This window comes from Oenanthe melanoleuca, chromosome 1 (assembly GCF_029582105.1).
Source record: "Oenanthe melanoleuca isolate GR-GAL-2019-014 chromosome 1, OMel1.0, whole genome shotgun sequence".
Taxonomy (NCBI): Eukaryota; Metazoa; Chordata; class Aves; order Passeriformes; family Muscicapidae; genus Oenanthe; species Oenanthe melanoleuca.
This window is the reverse complement of record NC_079333.1, coordinates 26,791,254-26,808,904: the sequence shown is the minus strand read 5'-3', so window position 1 is coordinate 26,808,904 and position 17,651 is coordinate 26,791,254. Positions and strand designations below refer to the sequence as shown.

Genomic DNA, 17,651 nt, shown 5'->3' with positions numbered 1-17,651 from the left:
GTAGGAAGAGGAATGGAAAACTCCATCATCAGAACACAGGATCTGTGAATTAACCAAGTAGTTTAACAAGAAGATGGTTCATAGTTCAAACAGCTGCAGTTCCTTTATATAATAGCTCCTCAGTCTTGCAGTGCAGGCTGCTCGAAGACTTAATCCTAGTATATCCATATAAATAAAGGGATGGTGTCTTGGAAGATCTTTGGGAGGAAAAGAGAGAAAAAGAAATCTGATCACCTCCTTGTGGCCAGAATCTGGGAGCATTCAGTCCTTAGCAATGGCTGCAAGGAAAAAACAGGATAGTGTAGGTGAGTAGGTAGGAGAAAGGTGGATGAAATGTAGTATTTACCAAACCCAGTGCCTCCTAAACTGTATGGGATGCTAAATGCACGCTGAGCTCTTGAAAAAACAATCCTGTATGTCTTGGAACCTAAGGATCAACAAAAGTAAGACAATTTTGTCTCAGTTCCTCCATAGTCGCATGTGACTTCACACCACCACACCGTGCATATGTAGCAATAGACGGCTGGGGAAGGGCTCCTCAACTCTGCAGCACGAGGGGCTCTAAACCTTCCAGCGGTTTGTGGTGTATGGTCACGAAAGTGGCTCTGGCATGATAAAGAAAAAGAGCACGGTGACATGTTCAACTTAACTCCCTTTGTTAAGTCTATTGGAAGTGTGACATTGTACCAGTCCTCCTGCAGCAGAGACCATCCCTCTCCGTTTATGTCACAGCAGCAGTTGCTCGGCACTGGTGAATTACGAGGTGAATGGAAAACCGTAGTAACAAGTCAACAGCACTTCCTCGCCCAGATGACAGAATGGGCCAGGTTGGGAGTGACCACAGCGGGTCACTGCTCCAGCCTCCCTGCTCAAGCCGAGTCCTCCAAGAGCCCACAGGATTGCATCCAGATGGTTCTGGAGTATCTCCAGCGAGGGAGACTCCACAACCTCTTTGGGCAATCTGTCCCAGTGCTCAGTAACCCGCACAGTAAGGAAGTTCTTCCTCATGTTCAAGTGGAACGTCCTGCGCATCAGTTTCTGTCCTAGCGCTTGGCACCCCCGAGAAGAGTCTCACATTCTCCTTTCAGTTACTTATAGACATGGATGGGGTCCCCTCTCGGGCTGAAGAGGCCCAGCTCGCTCAGCCTTTCCCCGCAGGAGCGATGCCCCGGTTGCCCTCGCTGCCCTCCGCGGGGACCGCCCGGGGCCGCCCTGCAGAGCCCGAAATGGCGGCGACAATGGGGCGGAAGTGCCGGGACTGGCGGGCGGAAGCGGCTTCGCAGCCGGGCAGAGCCGCTTCCGGTGGGCGCGCGCCTCTGCTTCCCGCCGGAAGCGGCGGTGTGTGGGGCTCAAGATGGCGGCGGGGATGTACCTGGAGCACTACCTGGACAGTAAGAGCCGCCGGGGCGGGGCCGAGGCCGCGGCTGAGCCGGCCCGGGGGGCACGGATGGGCCGAGGGGCGGGGCCCCGCGGGGGCCGAGCGCCGCCCAGGACGCCTACGAGCTCTCCCAGCCCCTCGGGCGCAGCCCGGCCCCGGCTTTTGGGCGCCCGGTCCCCGGGCCGTGCGGAGGGGCCCCGTCCGTGGGCAAGGCTCGGCTGCGGCTGCTGCGGGAGCCCTGACACCGCGGCCCCGCGACTGGTTTGTCCCATGAGAAAGGAGGCCGGTGCTGCTCTAGCCACCTCTCGGGAGCGGGAACTTGGCTGTCGGTTTCCCGGGATAGACATCCAGTCAGAGATAACTTTTGCATCTGTGGGGCAGTAGTTATGGTAGTTTTCCATGCTGTCAGTTTACAAATGCAGCCCTGCTTTTCTCGCCGAAGACGAGGTCTGTAAATGCTAATAGATTTGGTAACGTTATCAGAGCCCCTCCTATAGTACCTATTTTACCATCCGGCCTTAAGGTGCTTAAAACCTCGTCAAAGTCTGCCCTTTGGGAATGACACTTTCAGTGCGTGTTTTACCCACGCGTTCTTAAAACAGCCGAGCAGATCCATCAGAGGAGTTGTTTCTCAATGAATGGGCTAATGAGTTACGATAGAATAACCTGTTCTTTGAGGAATGCTTCTCTCACATTTTCCTGCTGGTCTGGTGTTGGCACTAGAGACGGGAGGATGTTCATGCAGTGGTGTGCTTAAAGCTGGCTAGTTCTGGTAATGTGTTTTCTGCTTCACTGTTCCCGGCCAGCTAAATCTCTCACTGTCTGTTTGCATATCCATGGAAAAAATGGAGTTTGGCTCTTAAGACGTCTTGCTGCACCGGGTTTCTTCCAGCACAGAAATTATAAGGTGCTGATACGGGCACAGAATGTCTTGTCCCTTGTCTCTTCAGTGCTCCTTTTATCATTAGGAAAGGAAATGTCTCTAATAAGAATGTCCAAGAACCATAATAAATTTCAGTGGAGGCTGAAAAGAAGCTGCAGTTGAACAGGCAAGGATCTAGGAGCTGCAAGGAAAGAGAATGCAAAAGCCAGGAAGAAGAGTTGAAACAGGAGGCAGGTTGGAGAGGAGTGAAGATTTATGTTCTTGTGCAGTTCTCACTCTGTTGTAGAAGGCTGCAGTTGACTGAGGCTCCTCAGCTGGGAGGACAAGGGCTGGGAAAGAGGAGAAAGAAGCAGATGGACAAGGAGTAAGTACATAGAGAGGATGCAGGGTTTTCCTGCTGGGAGAGCAGAGTTGTATTTTGGGTAAGAGCAGCAGAACAAAAATAAAGGAGCAAAAGCTTGGGATGTGCCGTTGGTAAGCAGAGACAAGCAGGATGCAGCACGGAGTGTGGTAGGCACCCACCTGGAGAGAAGGGAGGGTTGGTGGCTGGACAATGCTCCTGCCAAAGTCAAACACCTCTGGATCGTGTCATCACAGTCAATTAAAATCAGCCAACCTGGGAACTCCTCTTCCTCTCTTGTACAGGCATGCAGAGGAAATGCCAAACTCATCTCTCAGCTGAGATTTGTGGTCCTGCGATTGGTTAGAGATTCTCGTCCTGGTGAAGGTGGATGTTAATACAGTAGAGTCACTGCTATTGTTGAGGTGTCTTAAATACATGAAAATAATGAAAAAAAGAAAGTGATGTGCACAATATAAAAGACCTTAGAAGTATCTGGTTACAAAGATTTCAGGAAGAACAAAACATTCTTTGCTGTGATGGTTTAGCCTTTTTTGCTTACTCTTAGATCTCTAAAGGCCTTTTTCAGTTTTGTCTGTTGCAATATTACTTGCTATTATTAGCTAATCATAAGACACTTGCTGTGCTTATTCTAGATTTCTTTCAGGAAAGCATATATGAATTGTGGCACCCATCACAGTCTTCAGTAAGTTAGGATGCTGATAGGTAATAGCATATATTTCTAATTACCCATATTGTTCATCTCTAAGCCTGCTTTCCTCTCCTGGCATTCTGCCTGAACTCCTGACTGTATTTTAGACATGAGTCTTCTTCTTAATGCTAACTGATTGGCAGCATTCAATTTCCTTCTTGCTGCTCCCCTTCTTTCCCCCACATTATTTCAGTGTTTTAAAAACATTCAGTTCCATTTTAAAGTAGTTCACTAATATTCTAAAACTTCCTGAAATTTGAAAGAAATAAATAGTCCAGAACTTTTGGTCATCTCTTATAAAAAGTGTCTAATTATTAATTTACACCTGTGTCTTGGAACAGAGTTCTTTTAGTTGTATAATGCTCTTGCAGACACAGTTTTCAATTGTCTTTTTTCCTCCCACAGAGATTCTCCTTCGTATGGTTTTCTGTCTCGATCTGCTCAGGGAATGAGTGAGGAATGTGTGATGAAAGAGGGTTGTTTTTAGGACCTATTCATATCTAAAGGAAGGTATTTAAGGAATAAAGTGAAAATTGTAGGAAGAAGAAAGGTGGCCTCCTGTTTGAAGCAGCTGAATATCACTCTGTCAAAGTGAGTTTGATGTTTTTATTTATGTCATGAGTTCCACTTTATAGAGGTTTTCCTTGCTTGGATTGTGCTTCCCTCAGATTATGAGTGGAAATTTTTAGTCAGAGGAGCAGATGTGCAGAATGCTTCTAGCTGCAGCTGGAGTCTGCCTTGAACAGATAATTCTGAAAAGTCAGGCTAGGAAGCATTTTTGCACATTTCAGGAGGAGAATTTGTAATTAGCTGGCCTTCTTGGCTTTAATCTCTTGGCCTCGGTAAATCTCTTGGCCTTCATTCTGTTGTTGAGGGAAATGGGCCACTCCAGTGCAGCATTGTGAAAACACTTTAGTGTCACAACAGTGAACACCTTGAAAAGCTGATTACAAAGTCAGTTTTCAGATTAAACTCTGAGTTTAGGCATGTGACTGTATTGAACAAAGAGAATAAAACAAAACTTTGAATCAGTGCTCAGTCACTGGGAATGAGAAACACCTTGTGTGAAACATCATGTGAATAGGTAATTAAAAATTATATGTTAAAATGCTTGAGCAGTCTGACAAAGCTAGGCATACAGCCCCAGTTGCTTCAGTTCATACATTTTGAGCCCTCTGCTTTAGACATCTAAAATTCTTTTCTGTGATTTTTTTGCAGAATAGCCAAGTTAAGAGTTCTCCTAGTAAAAGATGTCTAGAAGCTTCTTAGGTCGAGTATTTCAGCAGCTTTCAGGTCCTTGTTGTAATTTGAAACTGGGTTTAGACCTAGAATTAGGCATGTCCTTTCCTTGGCTTTAAGCTGTTAATTACACAGCAGATCTGTCTGAAATGTGTTATGCTCTTGGCAGATGTTTTTGCAGCAGAAAAATGTGCACATTCCTTCTGTGCTGAGCATCCTGACAGAGAAACTCCATATCTTGTCTACTCTGATCACCTTCATTCTTTCATCATACTTACTGAGCTACAAAGGATTCAGGGAATGGGAGAAGAGGAATGTCTCTTGTTCCACTTTTTTTCCTGAATATTTTTCTCCAGTGGCTGAATTTAAACATAAAAAGATTTCTGTCTCTTCAAATATTGTCCTTCTGGTTTCTAAACCATTTTATACCTGGTTTTGAGGTGAGAAAGCAAGATAAAAATGTGCTTTCCCTCAAGCAGTAACAGCAGCTTTAGTAAGGGAAAATCTATGGGTGCAAAGGAGTTAGAGATGCAGAAAGGAATGGAGGAAGAATAAGAAGGAAGAAAACAGTGTTTTGTGATTAAAAGATGGAATGTTCATAAAGACTCATGAGAAGAGTTTGTGCTTGCTTGAGCTGGAGTTACTGTGCTTGGCTCAGTGTTGGCCCTCATACGGGATTAGAAATACTGTTGTGGAGGCTTTGAGGGGCAGAGGGGTGATTAATACAGGTTTTCCAGAAGGTGGGATGCAAACCCTGAGTTTCCTTCATGCTTGGAAGTTTCAAGAGGATTGTAGAGTTCCTTTGTGAAAGACACTGTTGAAACACACATCCTCAGAAAACAGTCCCAAATAAAGTCTCTGTTTATGTGTGAACGTGCCATGAGTGTAGGGATTGTCTTTATAGTAGGGAGAGCTGCTGTGCAACCACCTGTGTTTTCTGCCATCAGTGCTTCCCTGTTTACCCATCTAGTGGGTGCCAGAATAAAGTACTTTTAGTTAGTGACAACACATGAATAATCTTCTATGGCAACATACCAAGGCATGTACCTCCCCCCAACAACAAGAACTGTTTCCATCTTCCCTGAGGAACTAAAGCCAGCATTTAGTTTAAATTAGACCTAAACATTTGGGAGAGTCATGAGCAGCAGGAGTAGCAGGTAACCTTGATGAGCTGGAGAGGCAGAAGGATGTCACATGCCAGGCTGCTCAGGCTGTGTTACATTAATTCTGGTGCCTTGTTCCAGGGGCAGGCACTAGGACATGTCTTGGCACAGAAGGTGATAGAGACAGCAGGCTTAGATGAGGAGACCTCAGCTGGTAAGTTAGCATGGTACTATGTAGTCAATTTACCTTGGGTTTTTTCCCTTTTTTTATGTCAGTTAGGGAAGCATTGAGTTTCTTTTGCTCCTTCTATTTGCGTTTGTCAGTAGGCACACTGACAAAGAGATGCACCAGTTCAGGGCTTGTCACTGCTAGAAAACTTCAGCCAGCATAAGGACAGAGCAACAGAAGCAGCACATGTCCTCATGGAAGTCATCTTCTTTCTCCTACAACTGGCATGGGAACGTCCTTTCATTCCTTGATAACGTTAGCTAACCTAGTAAAATAGGATTGTTCTTTCGGAATAGCTGCATCTGCCTGGATTTTCCTCTGTATGCATTTATCAAATGAGGGTGTGATGAGTATCATCATCTTAAAGCTCTTAGAGGACATGGGTGTGATGTTGAAAATTGCTGTAGGCAAGCCCTTGATTCCCAGACCTGGCTGTGTTCCAGTTTCTTTTGGATCAGTTCTTTTATCATTCCATACCTTCATTACTCTTATCCTCTCCCCCATGTAGCATGCAGCCATACCTCCTGTCCCTGCCTCTACAGTTTCTCACATCATTCTTCAGAAATGTGAGTCTCTTAATAAATTGTTTCTCTACTTGTCTCTGTCTTAGTGTAGTGAAAGATGCCTTTCATCTTACTGAGACTTTGGATTAGTTGCACCTGTGATGCACCACATGATCTATGGAAAATTACAAAAGATTTCACACAGGGGAGAGAATCTGGTGATTCATAGGTATCATTTGTTTCTGTGTGAAAACTACTTGCACAGCCCACACTGAGCTGATACATTTAATGACCAATTCATTTAGAATTGATTTTGTTGTTGGCTGATATTTTTATTGGAGCTGATACAAGATGGCTTTACATGGCAAAGCATGCTGTGTTTCTCTGTAGTTCTTCACTTACCCAACTGCAAATCTGATGTCAGTGTTTTTGCAAACAGCCCTGTGATGTCTTTGGTGGTTGTCCCTGCCTTTGGAGGTCTGTGGCAGGCTGGAAATGTCAGGAGTGTTGCGAGTCTTTCTTGTTGTGTCAGTCTTCCAAGCCCTCCAAGCTTTTCAAATCAGAGCTTGATCTCTTTTCTGAGACTTAACAACATTGCCTGCTATCTTGGCTGTGGATGCTGTAGCATTGAGCTACTGTAATGAAAAGACAACAAAAAGAGCCCTCCCTTCCTGAGAAATGGGCCCAGACTTTGGGGGAGTATTTGGTTTCCATGGCTGGCTGTCCCTGATGTTGACTGTCGCTGCTGACTGGTGCCCATTTCTTTGGACAATATCTGAAGTAGATGTGCTTGGGTGGACTGGTGTGCAGTGCCTTGGCCCAAAGCTTGGGATATGTGATATGGCCACAGAATTCCGGGGTGGCTGTGGCTAAATCAGTCTGCCATGCACCTGGGCACCCTCTTTGTAAAACTGTAGGTAGGGTTATCCCTTACCAAGGTGTTGTGAGGATAATGGTACAGGTTAGGATTTTTTATTGCACCAGGGCTGAGCCATCTCTGAATAGAGGGAATGGAATATATTGTGCTCATTCAACAATTTCAATAAACTCTGTAGGAAGGTAATTGATTACTTGAGAACATAGGACGGAGTAGAAGCAGCAGTTTCAAAGGGTGATACATTCTGAAAGGAGGGATATAAAAGACACCCTACCCCCTAATAAGGGAGCAAGGGAGCTCCTGAAGATTGCTGCAAGCCAGTTGTCCTGCAGTGTACTTCAAGTGCTACAAAGTTATGAGAATCATGGAGCACTGAAAAGTCCCATGTGCTTCCCCAGCAAGATCCCAGCCAGATTGCTGTCTTGGGGGGCAAAGAACTTACCCTGTCACTGTGGCAGTCCCTGGCATAAGCAGGAATTTTTTAAATTGCCTTCAGCAATGTGGTGTCTACAGTGTTTGCTGAAATCTAAGCTGTTCAATAAAGCAACTGTGGTTATGTTTCAAAATGTATTTTCCCATTTTTTAATAAAATATAAACACGCGTCTAAACATGGTGAGTGAACGGATGTCTTGGGAAAGGCTCTGTGTGTTTGGATGGTGCTTGGTGCTATTGATCTGTTTTTAGGGCTTTGGGCAGCACAGATCCATTGTTTAGCACAGCACAGACGTGCTGCAGAGGATTGAAGCACAATTGAAGTTACCAGGCTGTGTAGGCTTGCTCTCTGTATTTGTGTGTCACAGTTAACATCTGAGATAAGTAGCTGAAGTTTAAATATCAGTTGCCTGCACCTGACACCCCACGTGTGTTTCTAAAAAGAAGTAAATAAAAGAATAATTATTGGAGAGGGAAAAAAATGGTATTGGATTCTGACTTTTGGAGAGAGAGTGTGTGGTTCTTAAGGGGGAAGACAGCATGGTTATGGATGCCTGTGGAAGAATGAATGGGAGAAAGAATGACAAGGAAAGAGGAGAATACAAGAGACAAAAGAAGAATGGGCTTAGTGAAAGAATAACATTTGAGGAAAGACAAAGGTAGGTAGAGAGACTTTAGCTTGTGATTAAATTAAAACAAGATAAGAAAAGGAAGGTGTGAAAAAAATCCACTGAGAGACCTGCACCAGTGATTTTGAGGATAATCGTACCTTGAGAGGAGTCAGTAGGGCTGCACAAGGCCTGTGTATGGATCTGTGCGGTGAGTCCACTAGTCCACTAGTGAGTCCAGCAGGTCGAGGGAGGGATCCTGCCCATCTGCTCAGCCCTGGCAAGGCACATCTGCAGTGCTGCGTCCAGTTCCGGGCTCCTCATTGAAGAGAGACGTGGTGCTCCAGAAGCATGTCCAGCAGAGGGGAATGAGGATGATTTGGAGACTGGAGCACCTCTCTAATGAGGAAAGGCTGAGGGAGCTGGGCCTGTTCAGCCTTCAGAAGAGATGTCTGAGGGGGGGCTCATCAATGTCTATAAGTATCTGCAGGGAGGATGGATCCAGGCTCTCATCAGTGGTGCCACCACAAGGACACAGGACAATGGGCAGAAACTGATGCACAGGATGTTCCACCTGAACATGAGGAAGAATTTCTTTTTGTGGGTGACCAAGCAATAGAAGAGATTCCCCACTAAGGTTGTGGTGTCTTCCTCTCTGGGCATATTCCAGAACTGTCTGGAGGCAGTCCTGTGCTCTGGGATGACCCTGCTTGAGCAGGGAGGTTGGACCAGATGACCTGTGGTCACTGTGGTCCCTTCCAGGCTTACCCATTCTGTGGCACAGTTGCATTAATGCCAGCCCATGCTTTGGGCCAAGCTGCTGTGCCATTTGTTTGGAAGTAGGCCCTTGCTTTTCCTTATTTTTCTGTCTGTTGTTGCACTTCATCACTTTTCTCTAGTGATCAAAGATGCCTCTAGGGTGTTTTTTCTTTACAGTTATCAGTTTCATAATCTGAGAATTACGTGGGTATTTTATGATAGTATTTAGTCATGATAATTTTAGGTGAATCTTACTAAGATGAAAGAGCAAAATTAATTGCTGAGGAAAAAAGCAGAAAAGCAGGAGGAAATGAAATTACATAAATAACATGAACGTTTTTAGAAATAGTGAGGAAAAGTGTTGTGGTAGGAATGAGGAAATGGAAACTCAAATCTAAATTATTTTTTTTTAATGGGACTTAGAGAGTGATAATGTATGATAGCCAGCACGGCACAGGTCAAGCAATTTCAGCATGTGTTCTGGCACCTGTGATAAATTCTGTGATACAGAGAATCCCTTCTGTTTAAGGCTGTGCAAGAGCTTTGGAGTTAAGCTGCAGATAGTAGAAAACATCCCCACAGCTAGATTAAGTTATGTACCATACAAATAGTTTGTTGCTCAGCTATAACTTGCTTATCTGCAGCTTTATCTTGTTATGCTTTTTGTTATTGCCAGACTCTTTCTGGATCATAATTTGTAATGGTCTGCTCAGCTTCCTTCCACGTTCAGTTGAACAGATAAAGTATCTTTGTTGCAGTTCTGATTATAGAGTCACTGTACTGTCACTTGTTTCATTTTCTCTGTTTATTGACGAAGCAGTGGCAGAACATTTGTCCAATAATAAATTTGCAGAGTGAAATATTTTTGCTGTGGTTTTAGGAAATCATTTTTCTGGTTTTAGCAGGGAAGGAATTCAACTGCCAGGGTTTGTCTCGTCAGCCCCACTGGGAGCCTGCCCAGCTAATGAGCCTCTGGAAGATCATGGCTCAGATGTGCATAAATGATTCACCCTTGGTGCATTTGCTCAGCCAGAGCCAGAGGAAGGTGACAGCTCTCCCCACACTGTGAGAGCCGCCAGGAGCAGAGAGCTCTGCACACCTGGAAGGCAGCAAACAAGGCAGGGGAGCCACTGGCCTGGCTGAGGGGCTGGGGGACCAGCACTGAGGGGAGCAGGCTCTGGGGGGAGAGAGGGGCTCTCAAGGGTGGGGGGCACAGGCTGAGCAGACAGGGCTGGGCACGTAGAGGCAAAAGAAAGACAGACATATGCTGTCCAGACAAGAGCATGGAGCTGGCATCAGTGGTGATGGCAGGTTTTTCCAGTGATGGCTTTGAAAACCAGAGCACAGTTCCTTTCAGGTTGTGTAGCAGAATCAAACTCCTGTTTGAGTTTCTCCTGGTGCAAGAAACCGCTGTGAAATGTGACCATAACCTCACATGGGGTTGTTCTGCCCTCACAGTAGCATCCTACTGGTTTTTGTGCTGGCTCAGGTGCTTGCTCTATCTGAAGGTTTCTAGCCCTGCTGAGGGAAAGCTGACAGTACCTGGTGGAATTTGTGCTTTTACCATCTGTCCTTTTCAGAAAAGAAAAAGAAATTACATTAATCTTTTCTAAAAACCACAAGTCCAGAATTTAGAAGCTGTGATCTTCCAGGATTAATAAACTCAATATAAATTTGACATATTGTGTGCAGTGCAGGAAGAGCTTTGTTTTCCTCTAGAGGATACCTGTCTTGTCTTCTGCAGCAGATGCTTTGGAAAGGAATGAAAAGCAGCGTGCTGCAGTGTGACCCATGTTTCATTTGCTGTATAAATTGAAAGGTTTAGAGTTGATGAGGCTGGGGATTGCAGGAAGGAAAAAAACATGGTCTCTAGATTCCCAAGCTGGATATCATCCCTCTATAAGCAATAATAATTTTCAGCACTGTGTCCCCATCATGTTCTGAGATGCTTTTTTGAACCGTAGGGATGTAATCCAGTAGTCAGCTGCTTAAACCTTGTGTGAAGTCTGTCATGCTGAACAAACATGGAAGTATCAAATTCAGGATGTGCTGACAGACTTAATTTTGCTGCTTAGTAATTTTTCAGAATTTGAATTTGCACTGTTAACTGTCCTTGAATGCAGAGGGGTGATGTGTATGTGCTGTGGATTATGTGTCTGGAACACTACTATCTGAGCATTTCTCAGGTAACTAAACCAGAAATCGCAACAGAAATATGTTGAAGCAGCAGCTTGATTGCTCTTAAAGATTCTGTATGTTAGTTCTTATTATGCTGTTTGGGAAAAAAAATCTGATTGAAAGGAATAGGTTCTGTGCTTAGCAAGGCCCACAGTTGGTTTTACCTTTTGCAGGAATTAATTTCACTTCCTTTTATATAGTACTTGTTAAAACTTGTTAAAACCTTCCTCTTGCATACAGAACCTTCCCTGACAACTGGTTGCTCTTCAGGAAAGTGGAAAAGCATTCATTGCTGTAGAGATATGTGCAGTGAAAATAGAGGTTGCTGCCTGGAATGATATGTTGGACAGCTTTGATGATGGCCAGACACAACTTCAGTTGCACTCCCTATGAGCTGGAGAGCGAGTTCAGGAAGCTCAGACATGCTTCTCCTGACTTTGTGAAAAGCTTTTCCCAACACCTCTTTTTTTAAACCTTCAAGGGAGATTTATTATTTTTATTAGGTATAAAGGGGACAGTAATCAAGCTTAGACTTCAGGTTAATGCTGTGACACTAGATCTCATTTTGATTAGACAGGCATGGAAAAATGAGAATTGTTGTTACCAGCTTTGCCAGTTGAGCATCTGGTGATGCCTGGGGGGTGAGTAGCAGAGTGCATTGAAAATTAATTGACTATCAACTTCACAGTGCTCATTCAGAGCCCTGCAAACATTTATTATTCACAATGTGTGGCATCCTTCCAGGTGTTGGACAGACCACACTGAGATGGCAGTGCAGAAGGCACAAATTACCAATCACAAGGGGTTAAGACTGATCTCTGTTCCCCATCCCATCTCAGACTTGATCTTTGCTCTGCCCAAAGTATCTACTGTCCCCTATATGTTAAATGAATGCATTAAACAGACTCACTTTTCAGAGTATTAGTATTTGATCAACTTAATTTTTACATCCTTGTATAGAAATAACTAAATGGCTTTATTTACCAGCTGTTGTGCTGTTTTTTTCATTACTGAGTGGAGTTTTTGGATGGAGACACTGTATTGTAATGACTGACACTCATTATACAGATTTTGGGTTTCTGCTTTCTTAGTGTGGACCTTTCTGCATGGCAGCAGTTTTCTGCTAACTAATATGTACTCTAGAACTATGCTTCTGCATTAAATATGTAATATTTTTTAAGTTTGTCTCCTTTGGGGCTGGCAACAAACAGAAGCAGGCTGATGTGCACCAGAGGAGAGAGAGAGTATATGTGTGTGTGTGTGTGTGTGTGTGTGTGTGTTATTACTGGTTAGCTTTGTTTTTGCCTGAGCATCATGGACAAGAACCTGATTTCTCTGCTTATTCTCCTTTCTCTGCAGGTATTGAGAATCTGCCATTTGAATTACAGAGAAACTTCCAACTCATGCGAGATCTGGATCAGAGGACGGAAGGTGAGGATTAGAGATGGTTTTGTTGCCAAGACAAGGAGTATGTAGCTTGACCAGCTTTGCTTTGCCTTTGTCATGGGGATCTCCAGGCAGGAGAGAAGGCCTGGAGCTGCTCCAGTCATTCAGTCTCTCCTCATGGAGGGCTCTGTAGTGTGTGTGGTGTTTGTGTATTTAATGCTTCCCTCGTTTCAGACCTCAAGTCAGAGATCGATAAGTTGGCCACAGAGTACATCAGCAATGCACGGACTTTGTCTTCTGAGGAAAAACTGGGGCTTCTCAAGCAAATCCAGGAAGCCTATGGAAAATGCAAGGAATTTGGGGACGACAAGGTTCAGCTGGCTATGCAGACCTATGAGATGGTATGAAGGGAAGTGTCTTGTGCTCGTGTGAACACCCAAACTAAAGCCGCCCATCTCGGAAGGCCCTGATCTCTCATTTTTAGGCCACGCCCACTCTTGCTCCTCAGTTCTTTAGTGCAAGCCCCCTGCCCCTTTGTCCCCTCTTTGTCCTCTCTTTGCCTTCCTGGGCTCTGTCCTGTGGTAACCCCTGGTCACTGCTGTCTCTGCAGGTCGATAAGCACATCCGGCGGCTGGACACAGACCTCGCTCGCTTTGAAGCAGACCTGAAGGAGAAGCAGATAGAGTCGAGTGACTACGACAGTTCTTCCAGCAAGGGCAAGAAGAGTGAGTACCACCACTGGGCTGCAGATTGATTCAGGAGGCAGCCAAGTGACTATGGAAGTGGTGGGGATGAAGGCAGGCACTGGAGTGGTGCAGATCAAAGACTGTTGCGCTGGAGTCTGAAGGACAGGTAAAAAGATGGTGACCTGGGCTCTTCTTGTGTGACCATGTTCAAGGCTGCTAGATAAGTTAAGATGGAGTGCACGGCCCAAAGCCAGTATACATTCCAAAGCAGGAATGTATTTTAGTGCTGCAGAGGTTGTCACTGTCAGGTGTCTGTTTTGGTGGGGTGACAGATGCAACACCTTTTTCTCTTCTTATCAGAGGGCCGAGCCCAGAAAGAGAAAAAAGCTGCCCGTGCTCGCTCTAAAGGGAAAAACTCTGATGAGGAAGCACCAAAAACTGCCCAAAAGAAACTGAAGCTCGTCCGCACGTAAGTGTTCAAGGGACTTGAGGGAATGAGAAGCAGCACTAGAAATCAGACCAAGGCAGACCTAGCCAGGCTTCCCTGAGATCCCCAGATTGGAACTGTGTGTCCTCTGTCCCTTGTGGGAAGCAAGAGGAAGGACACTTTTTTGTTCTTTCAGGGGAGTATGGGTTGAAGGGGTAAGCAGGTTCCCTTGGGTGTAGGTACTTACATAAGAGAAGTATCTGTCTCTGGCAAACAAAACCACTGTCTTGGGACACATGAAGGTACTCAAAGCCAGTTACTTTGCTGACTTACTTTATTCCTGTCCTGCAGTAGCACAGAGTATGGGATGCCTTCAGTCACCTTTGGAAATGTGCACCCCTCGGATGTACTGGATATGCCCGTGGACCCCAATGAGCCCACTTACTGCCTGTGCCACCAGGTCTCCTATGGGGAGATGATTGGCTGTGATAACCCAGATGTAAGAGCCTGCACATGGTGGAAATGGGAGGGAATGGGGTGGAGATGATTATTTCATGGAATGTCTTGTCCTGCTTGGGTGGAGCCTGTGACAGCAAGCAATGACAAGGAGAGGGCTTACCTCACGTCTTTGGGATAGGCAGAGGTGTGGCTGGCAATGACTGCTGAAGGGCCTCTTTGTTCAGAGTTTTCCTAAAATGTTTTCTTCTCCCTAAACTTAGCAAGGGAGAAGGGGGCTTCTCCTTGCTAACCCAGTGTAGCTTGGGTGTGAGTATTCAATCCTTGATCACTGTTAGGGGTTTAGGAGTTTGTGATTAAATGCTGGGAAACTCTGGTAGCCCAAAAAGAACAATTTCTAAAGGAAACTGCTCTTTAACTGCCTGCTCTTCACCCCAACAGTGTTCCATTGAATGGTTTCATTTTGCCTGTGTGGGTCTGACAACAAAACCAAGAGGAAAATGGTGAGTGAAGCAACCTGGGGCCCCACAGACCTTTGGAAAGGGGAGGTCCTAGGTGGCAGGAGGAAAAGTACTCTATATACACACTTAGAAGATATAATTTAAAGGAAAATTTGAATTAAGGCTTTGTCATGGACCTTGGAAAAGGTCTTTTGGGACCATGCACTGAGGCTCATGTCATGCCCTAAATGTTGGCTTCTCTTTCTAACAGGTTCTGCCCTCGCTGTTCCCAGGAGAGGAAGAAGAAGTAAATTCACATGAGACCTCAGTACTGCTGCAGGAGCTCTCTTCCCCCTGCCAGGGCCTTGTCCCAGTTCCCCCAGCCCTTGGGGCCTTGGCTGAAGGGAAGTCTTGCCCTGTTTGTGGTTTGGGCCATCCCTGGAATGGTGTGTACCCTCACGGTGGTGTTCTGTGTATCCCTGGTTGCTTCTGAGTCCTTAAGGGAGGCCCTCTCTGTGTACTATTCCAAACAGGTCTCTGAACCTCAAAGGGAATGAATGAGGGCACCAGGGTAGCCACCAGATTCCCAGGGATTCAGGTAGCCCCTGATTTTCCTTGGCTTTCCTTCAGCCTCCTCAGAGTTCATTGCCTATTCTCTGCTTAGAGAACAAGGCTATGGGATGGGGGAAGGAAAGGAGGTAAGTCTTCAGCATTTTAGGTCATTCATTTTCCTGGATCTTTTTCAGGAGAGAGGGAGTAACCAGGCTACTTCTTAATCTAGTGGGCTGGTTGAGAGACTGAAAACCTGATGTGCTCCCTGTCTTTAACCATTCCACTGCTGGCATTGAGCAGCCTCTGTTGTTGGGGAGAGGAGGAGGCAGAGGGAGTGTTTAGAGCTAGCTTTGTCTCTCTTATTCCTGGGGTAAACCTGATGGTCTGGGAAGCACTCTGTGTGAAGGAGGAAGAATTTCTGACCACGTGGGGAGAAACAGCTTGGTCCAGTCTGTCTTCCGGCTTCAAAATTCTGCCTTCCTCTTGTGTAGTGGTGCTTCTCCATTATGTTGATGGTGGGAAGTCTGGGGATTCAGATCCCACTTGTATAATACAGAATTAAATAAAACTCATTGAAACCAATACTCTGTTTGCCTTGATGTCACCTCCAAAATAAACTGCGGCAATTGATCTCTCTAGTTTTTCTTTCTCTCTTAGCTCTGCATTTATTGTAAATGGTGAATGTGGTAGAGCTTTTTCATGTAGCAATTCTGTCACTAAAAAGTGACATTCTGTGCAAGTCAGGCTTGAAAATGTACTTAATGTACTTGCAGAAAGCTACTGAGCTTTCTGGTGGCTGTGAAAAATGCCTGCCCTCTCAAGAAGGTGAACATTTATTCCCGCTATTTCTTGATCATTTACTTCATCAGTTGTTTTCTCTTAAATGAGGAGTGGAGGTGGCAAAGGCCAACCCTCACTGTCTGTTGGGCAGCACAGCTGAGAAAATAAGCCATCAGGACAAACCACATATCTCCAAGAAGGTGGATAGGTTTTCCAGACACCCTGATAGCTTGCTTCCCAGTAGGTCACCTTGTTGCCAGAAACTCTGTAGCTTGTTACTAACATAACATTAGTCTCCAGAACAACTCCTGAAGATGTGCAGTCTGAAAGTAACTGTGAGGAGATGGCCCCTCCTGAAGCTCCTCTTTATCAATTCCACTGGCACAGCCTGAAGACTGACAGGCCAAGTCTTCTTCCTGTTTGTGGTCTACTCATCAGGAAGGATTAAGCCTTTCACCTGAATGAAACATGGAATGTTTTCCTCACCCAGATAACTTGTATGAGGATCCAAGGAGGATCTTGCTTGTTTAGTTATGAAGCCAAAGCTCTGCCCAGGTTCAGCGTGGGTTAGGATGAGTGCTGCTCCCACCTTGTCATTGCAGGGGGACCCTGGCAGACATCAGCTCAGAAGCTGGTGTTGTTTTACGTTCAAGTGAGTTAGAACTGAGTCAGTGTTTGCTTTTGCCTCGAGATTTTTGCCTCAATGTTCATTCTGTTTTTCTGTTCATTCTGCACAGAAAAAAGGATGAGTTCTTCCCCAGGCTGTGGCTTATATGGTTTGTGGTACCCCTGCCACAGTCTGAATCTGTAATGCAATCTGATCCCCAGATTGTATTACACCACTTCCTGGGGCTTCCTTTCTTGAACAGAGGTGAAGCAAATTTCTGGAAGGTGTTGGCTGTGTCTGTGGTATGGTTTTAGAAACAGGGATACTCTGCCATGAGCCGGTGGGTGAGCAGGCTGTGGTAGAAGAACTGATCTCTTCAGCTGGGGATTGGTTACTCAGACATTGACTGGTGCTCAACTGACAGAAGAAATGGTGGATGTGGCCTGAGCTGGAAAATGGGCTTTGGGCAGAGTGCAGGGGTGATGAAAGATGGAAACTGCTCCAAGCAGCTTGGTTTTGATGGATAGGACATGGGATTTAATGGCTGGCAACAGCAGCAAGCTCTCTAGGAACTGTGGGCCATAGAGGTGTTGAAGCACTAGCCAGCAGCAAGGAGCATCCCAGGGACTTCTGCGGCCACTGAGAGAATGCTCTGACCTGCACAATGAGACAATTTAGACCAAAATTTGGATAAAACCTGGGCGTTTTTACATGGCTTGCAAGTATAAATGCAAATGAAAGCACGTTAAAAGCTAACCTTGGAAGAGAGGGAATAAGGGCAATAGCTGTGCAGTGTTTAATCACCAGAGGAGCAAAAGAACCAGCAGAAGCTAGAAAATACAAAGTAGAAAAATGAAGCCAGTGGGAACAAAGCCTGTAAGTGACAAGGCTGGAAACATGAGCAGCTTTTTTTAGAATGCCTTTTGTTTTTGATATAATTGAACATGGCACTTGTCCATTACTGACTGCAGATAGCAGAATTGTTTGTAATGAGAGGAGGGGAAGTGTTCTGTAAATATTTATTCTCTGTTGGTGCTGGTGTCATATGGGGATGGTGTACTTCCTAGGCAAACAG

General features: G+C 45.3%; 1 protein-coding gene across 4 annotated transcripts; it reads left to right on the top strand.

Moving 5' to 3' along the window:
- Window positions 1-1,267: 1,267 nt before the first annotated feature.
- ING4 (inhibitor of growth family member 4) lies at window positions 1,268-15,771 on the top strand. 4 transcript variants are annotated; one of them, XR_008839742.1, is made up of 9 exons: window positions 1,268-1,391; window positions 12,602-12,673; window positions 12,863-13,029; window positions 13,239-13,353; window positions 13,675-13,783; window positions 14,093-14,240; window positions 14,639-14,700; window positions 14,909-15,083; window positions 15,171-15,771. XR_008839742.1 is itself a non-coding variant. In XM_056483445.1 (8 exons), the coding sequence occupies exons 1-8, from the start codon at window positions 1,355-1,357 to the stop codon at window positions 14,946-14,948; spliced, it is 750 nt and encodes a 249-aa protein (XP_056339420.1). In that variant the 5' UTR covers window positions 1,268-1,354; the 3' UTR covers window positions 14,949-15,771. The 4 variants fall into 4 exon arrangements, 3 of the variants coding, with proteins under 3 accessions (XP_056339420.1, XP_056339642.1, XP_056339553.1); XM_056483445.1 differs by having other exon boundaries at window positions 14,909-15,771; XM_056483667.1 differs by lacking the exon at window positions 1,268-1,391 and adding an exon at window positions 2,034-2,625 and having other exon boundaries at window positions 14,909-15,771.
- The last annotated feature ends 1,880 nt before the right edge of the window (window positions 15,772-17,651 follow it).

What these genes read in the sequence shown, in the direction of transcription:
- ING4 (XM_056483445.1), top strand. Translation starts at nt 1,355, where the DNA reads ATGGCGGCGGGGATGTACCTGGAGCACTACCTGGACA. An exon ending in TCTGGATCAGAGGACGGAAG is followed by an intron (nt 12,674 to 12,862) that starts GTGAGGATTAGA and finishes CCCTCGTTTCAG; the next exon opens with ACCTCAAGTCAGAGATCGAT. An exon ending in ACAAAACCAAGAGGAAAATG is followed by an intron (nt 14,701 to 14,908) that starts GTGAGTGAAGCA and finishes TCTTTCTAACAG; the next exon opens with GTTCTGCCCTCGCTGTTCCC.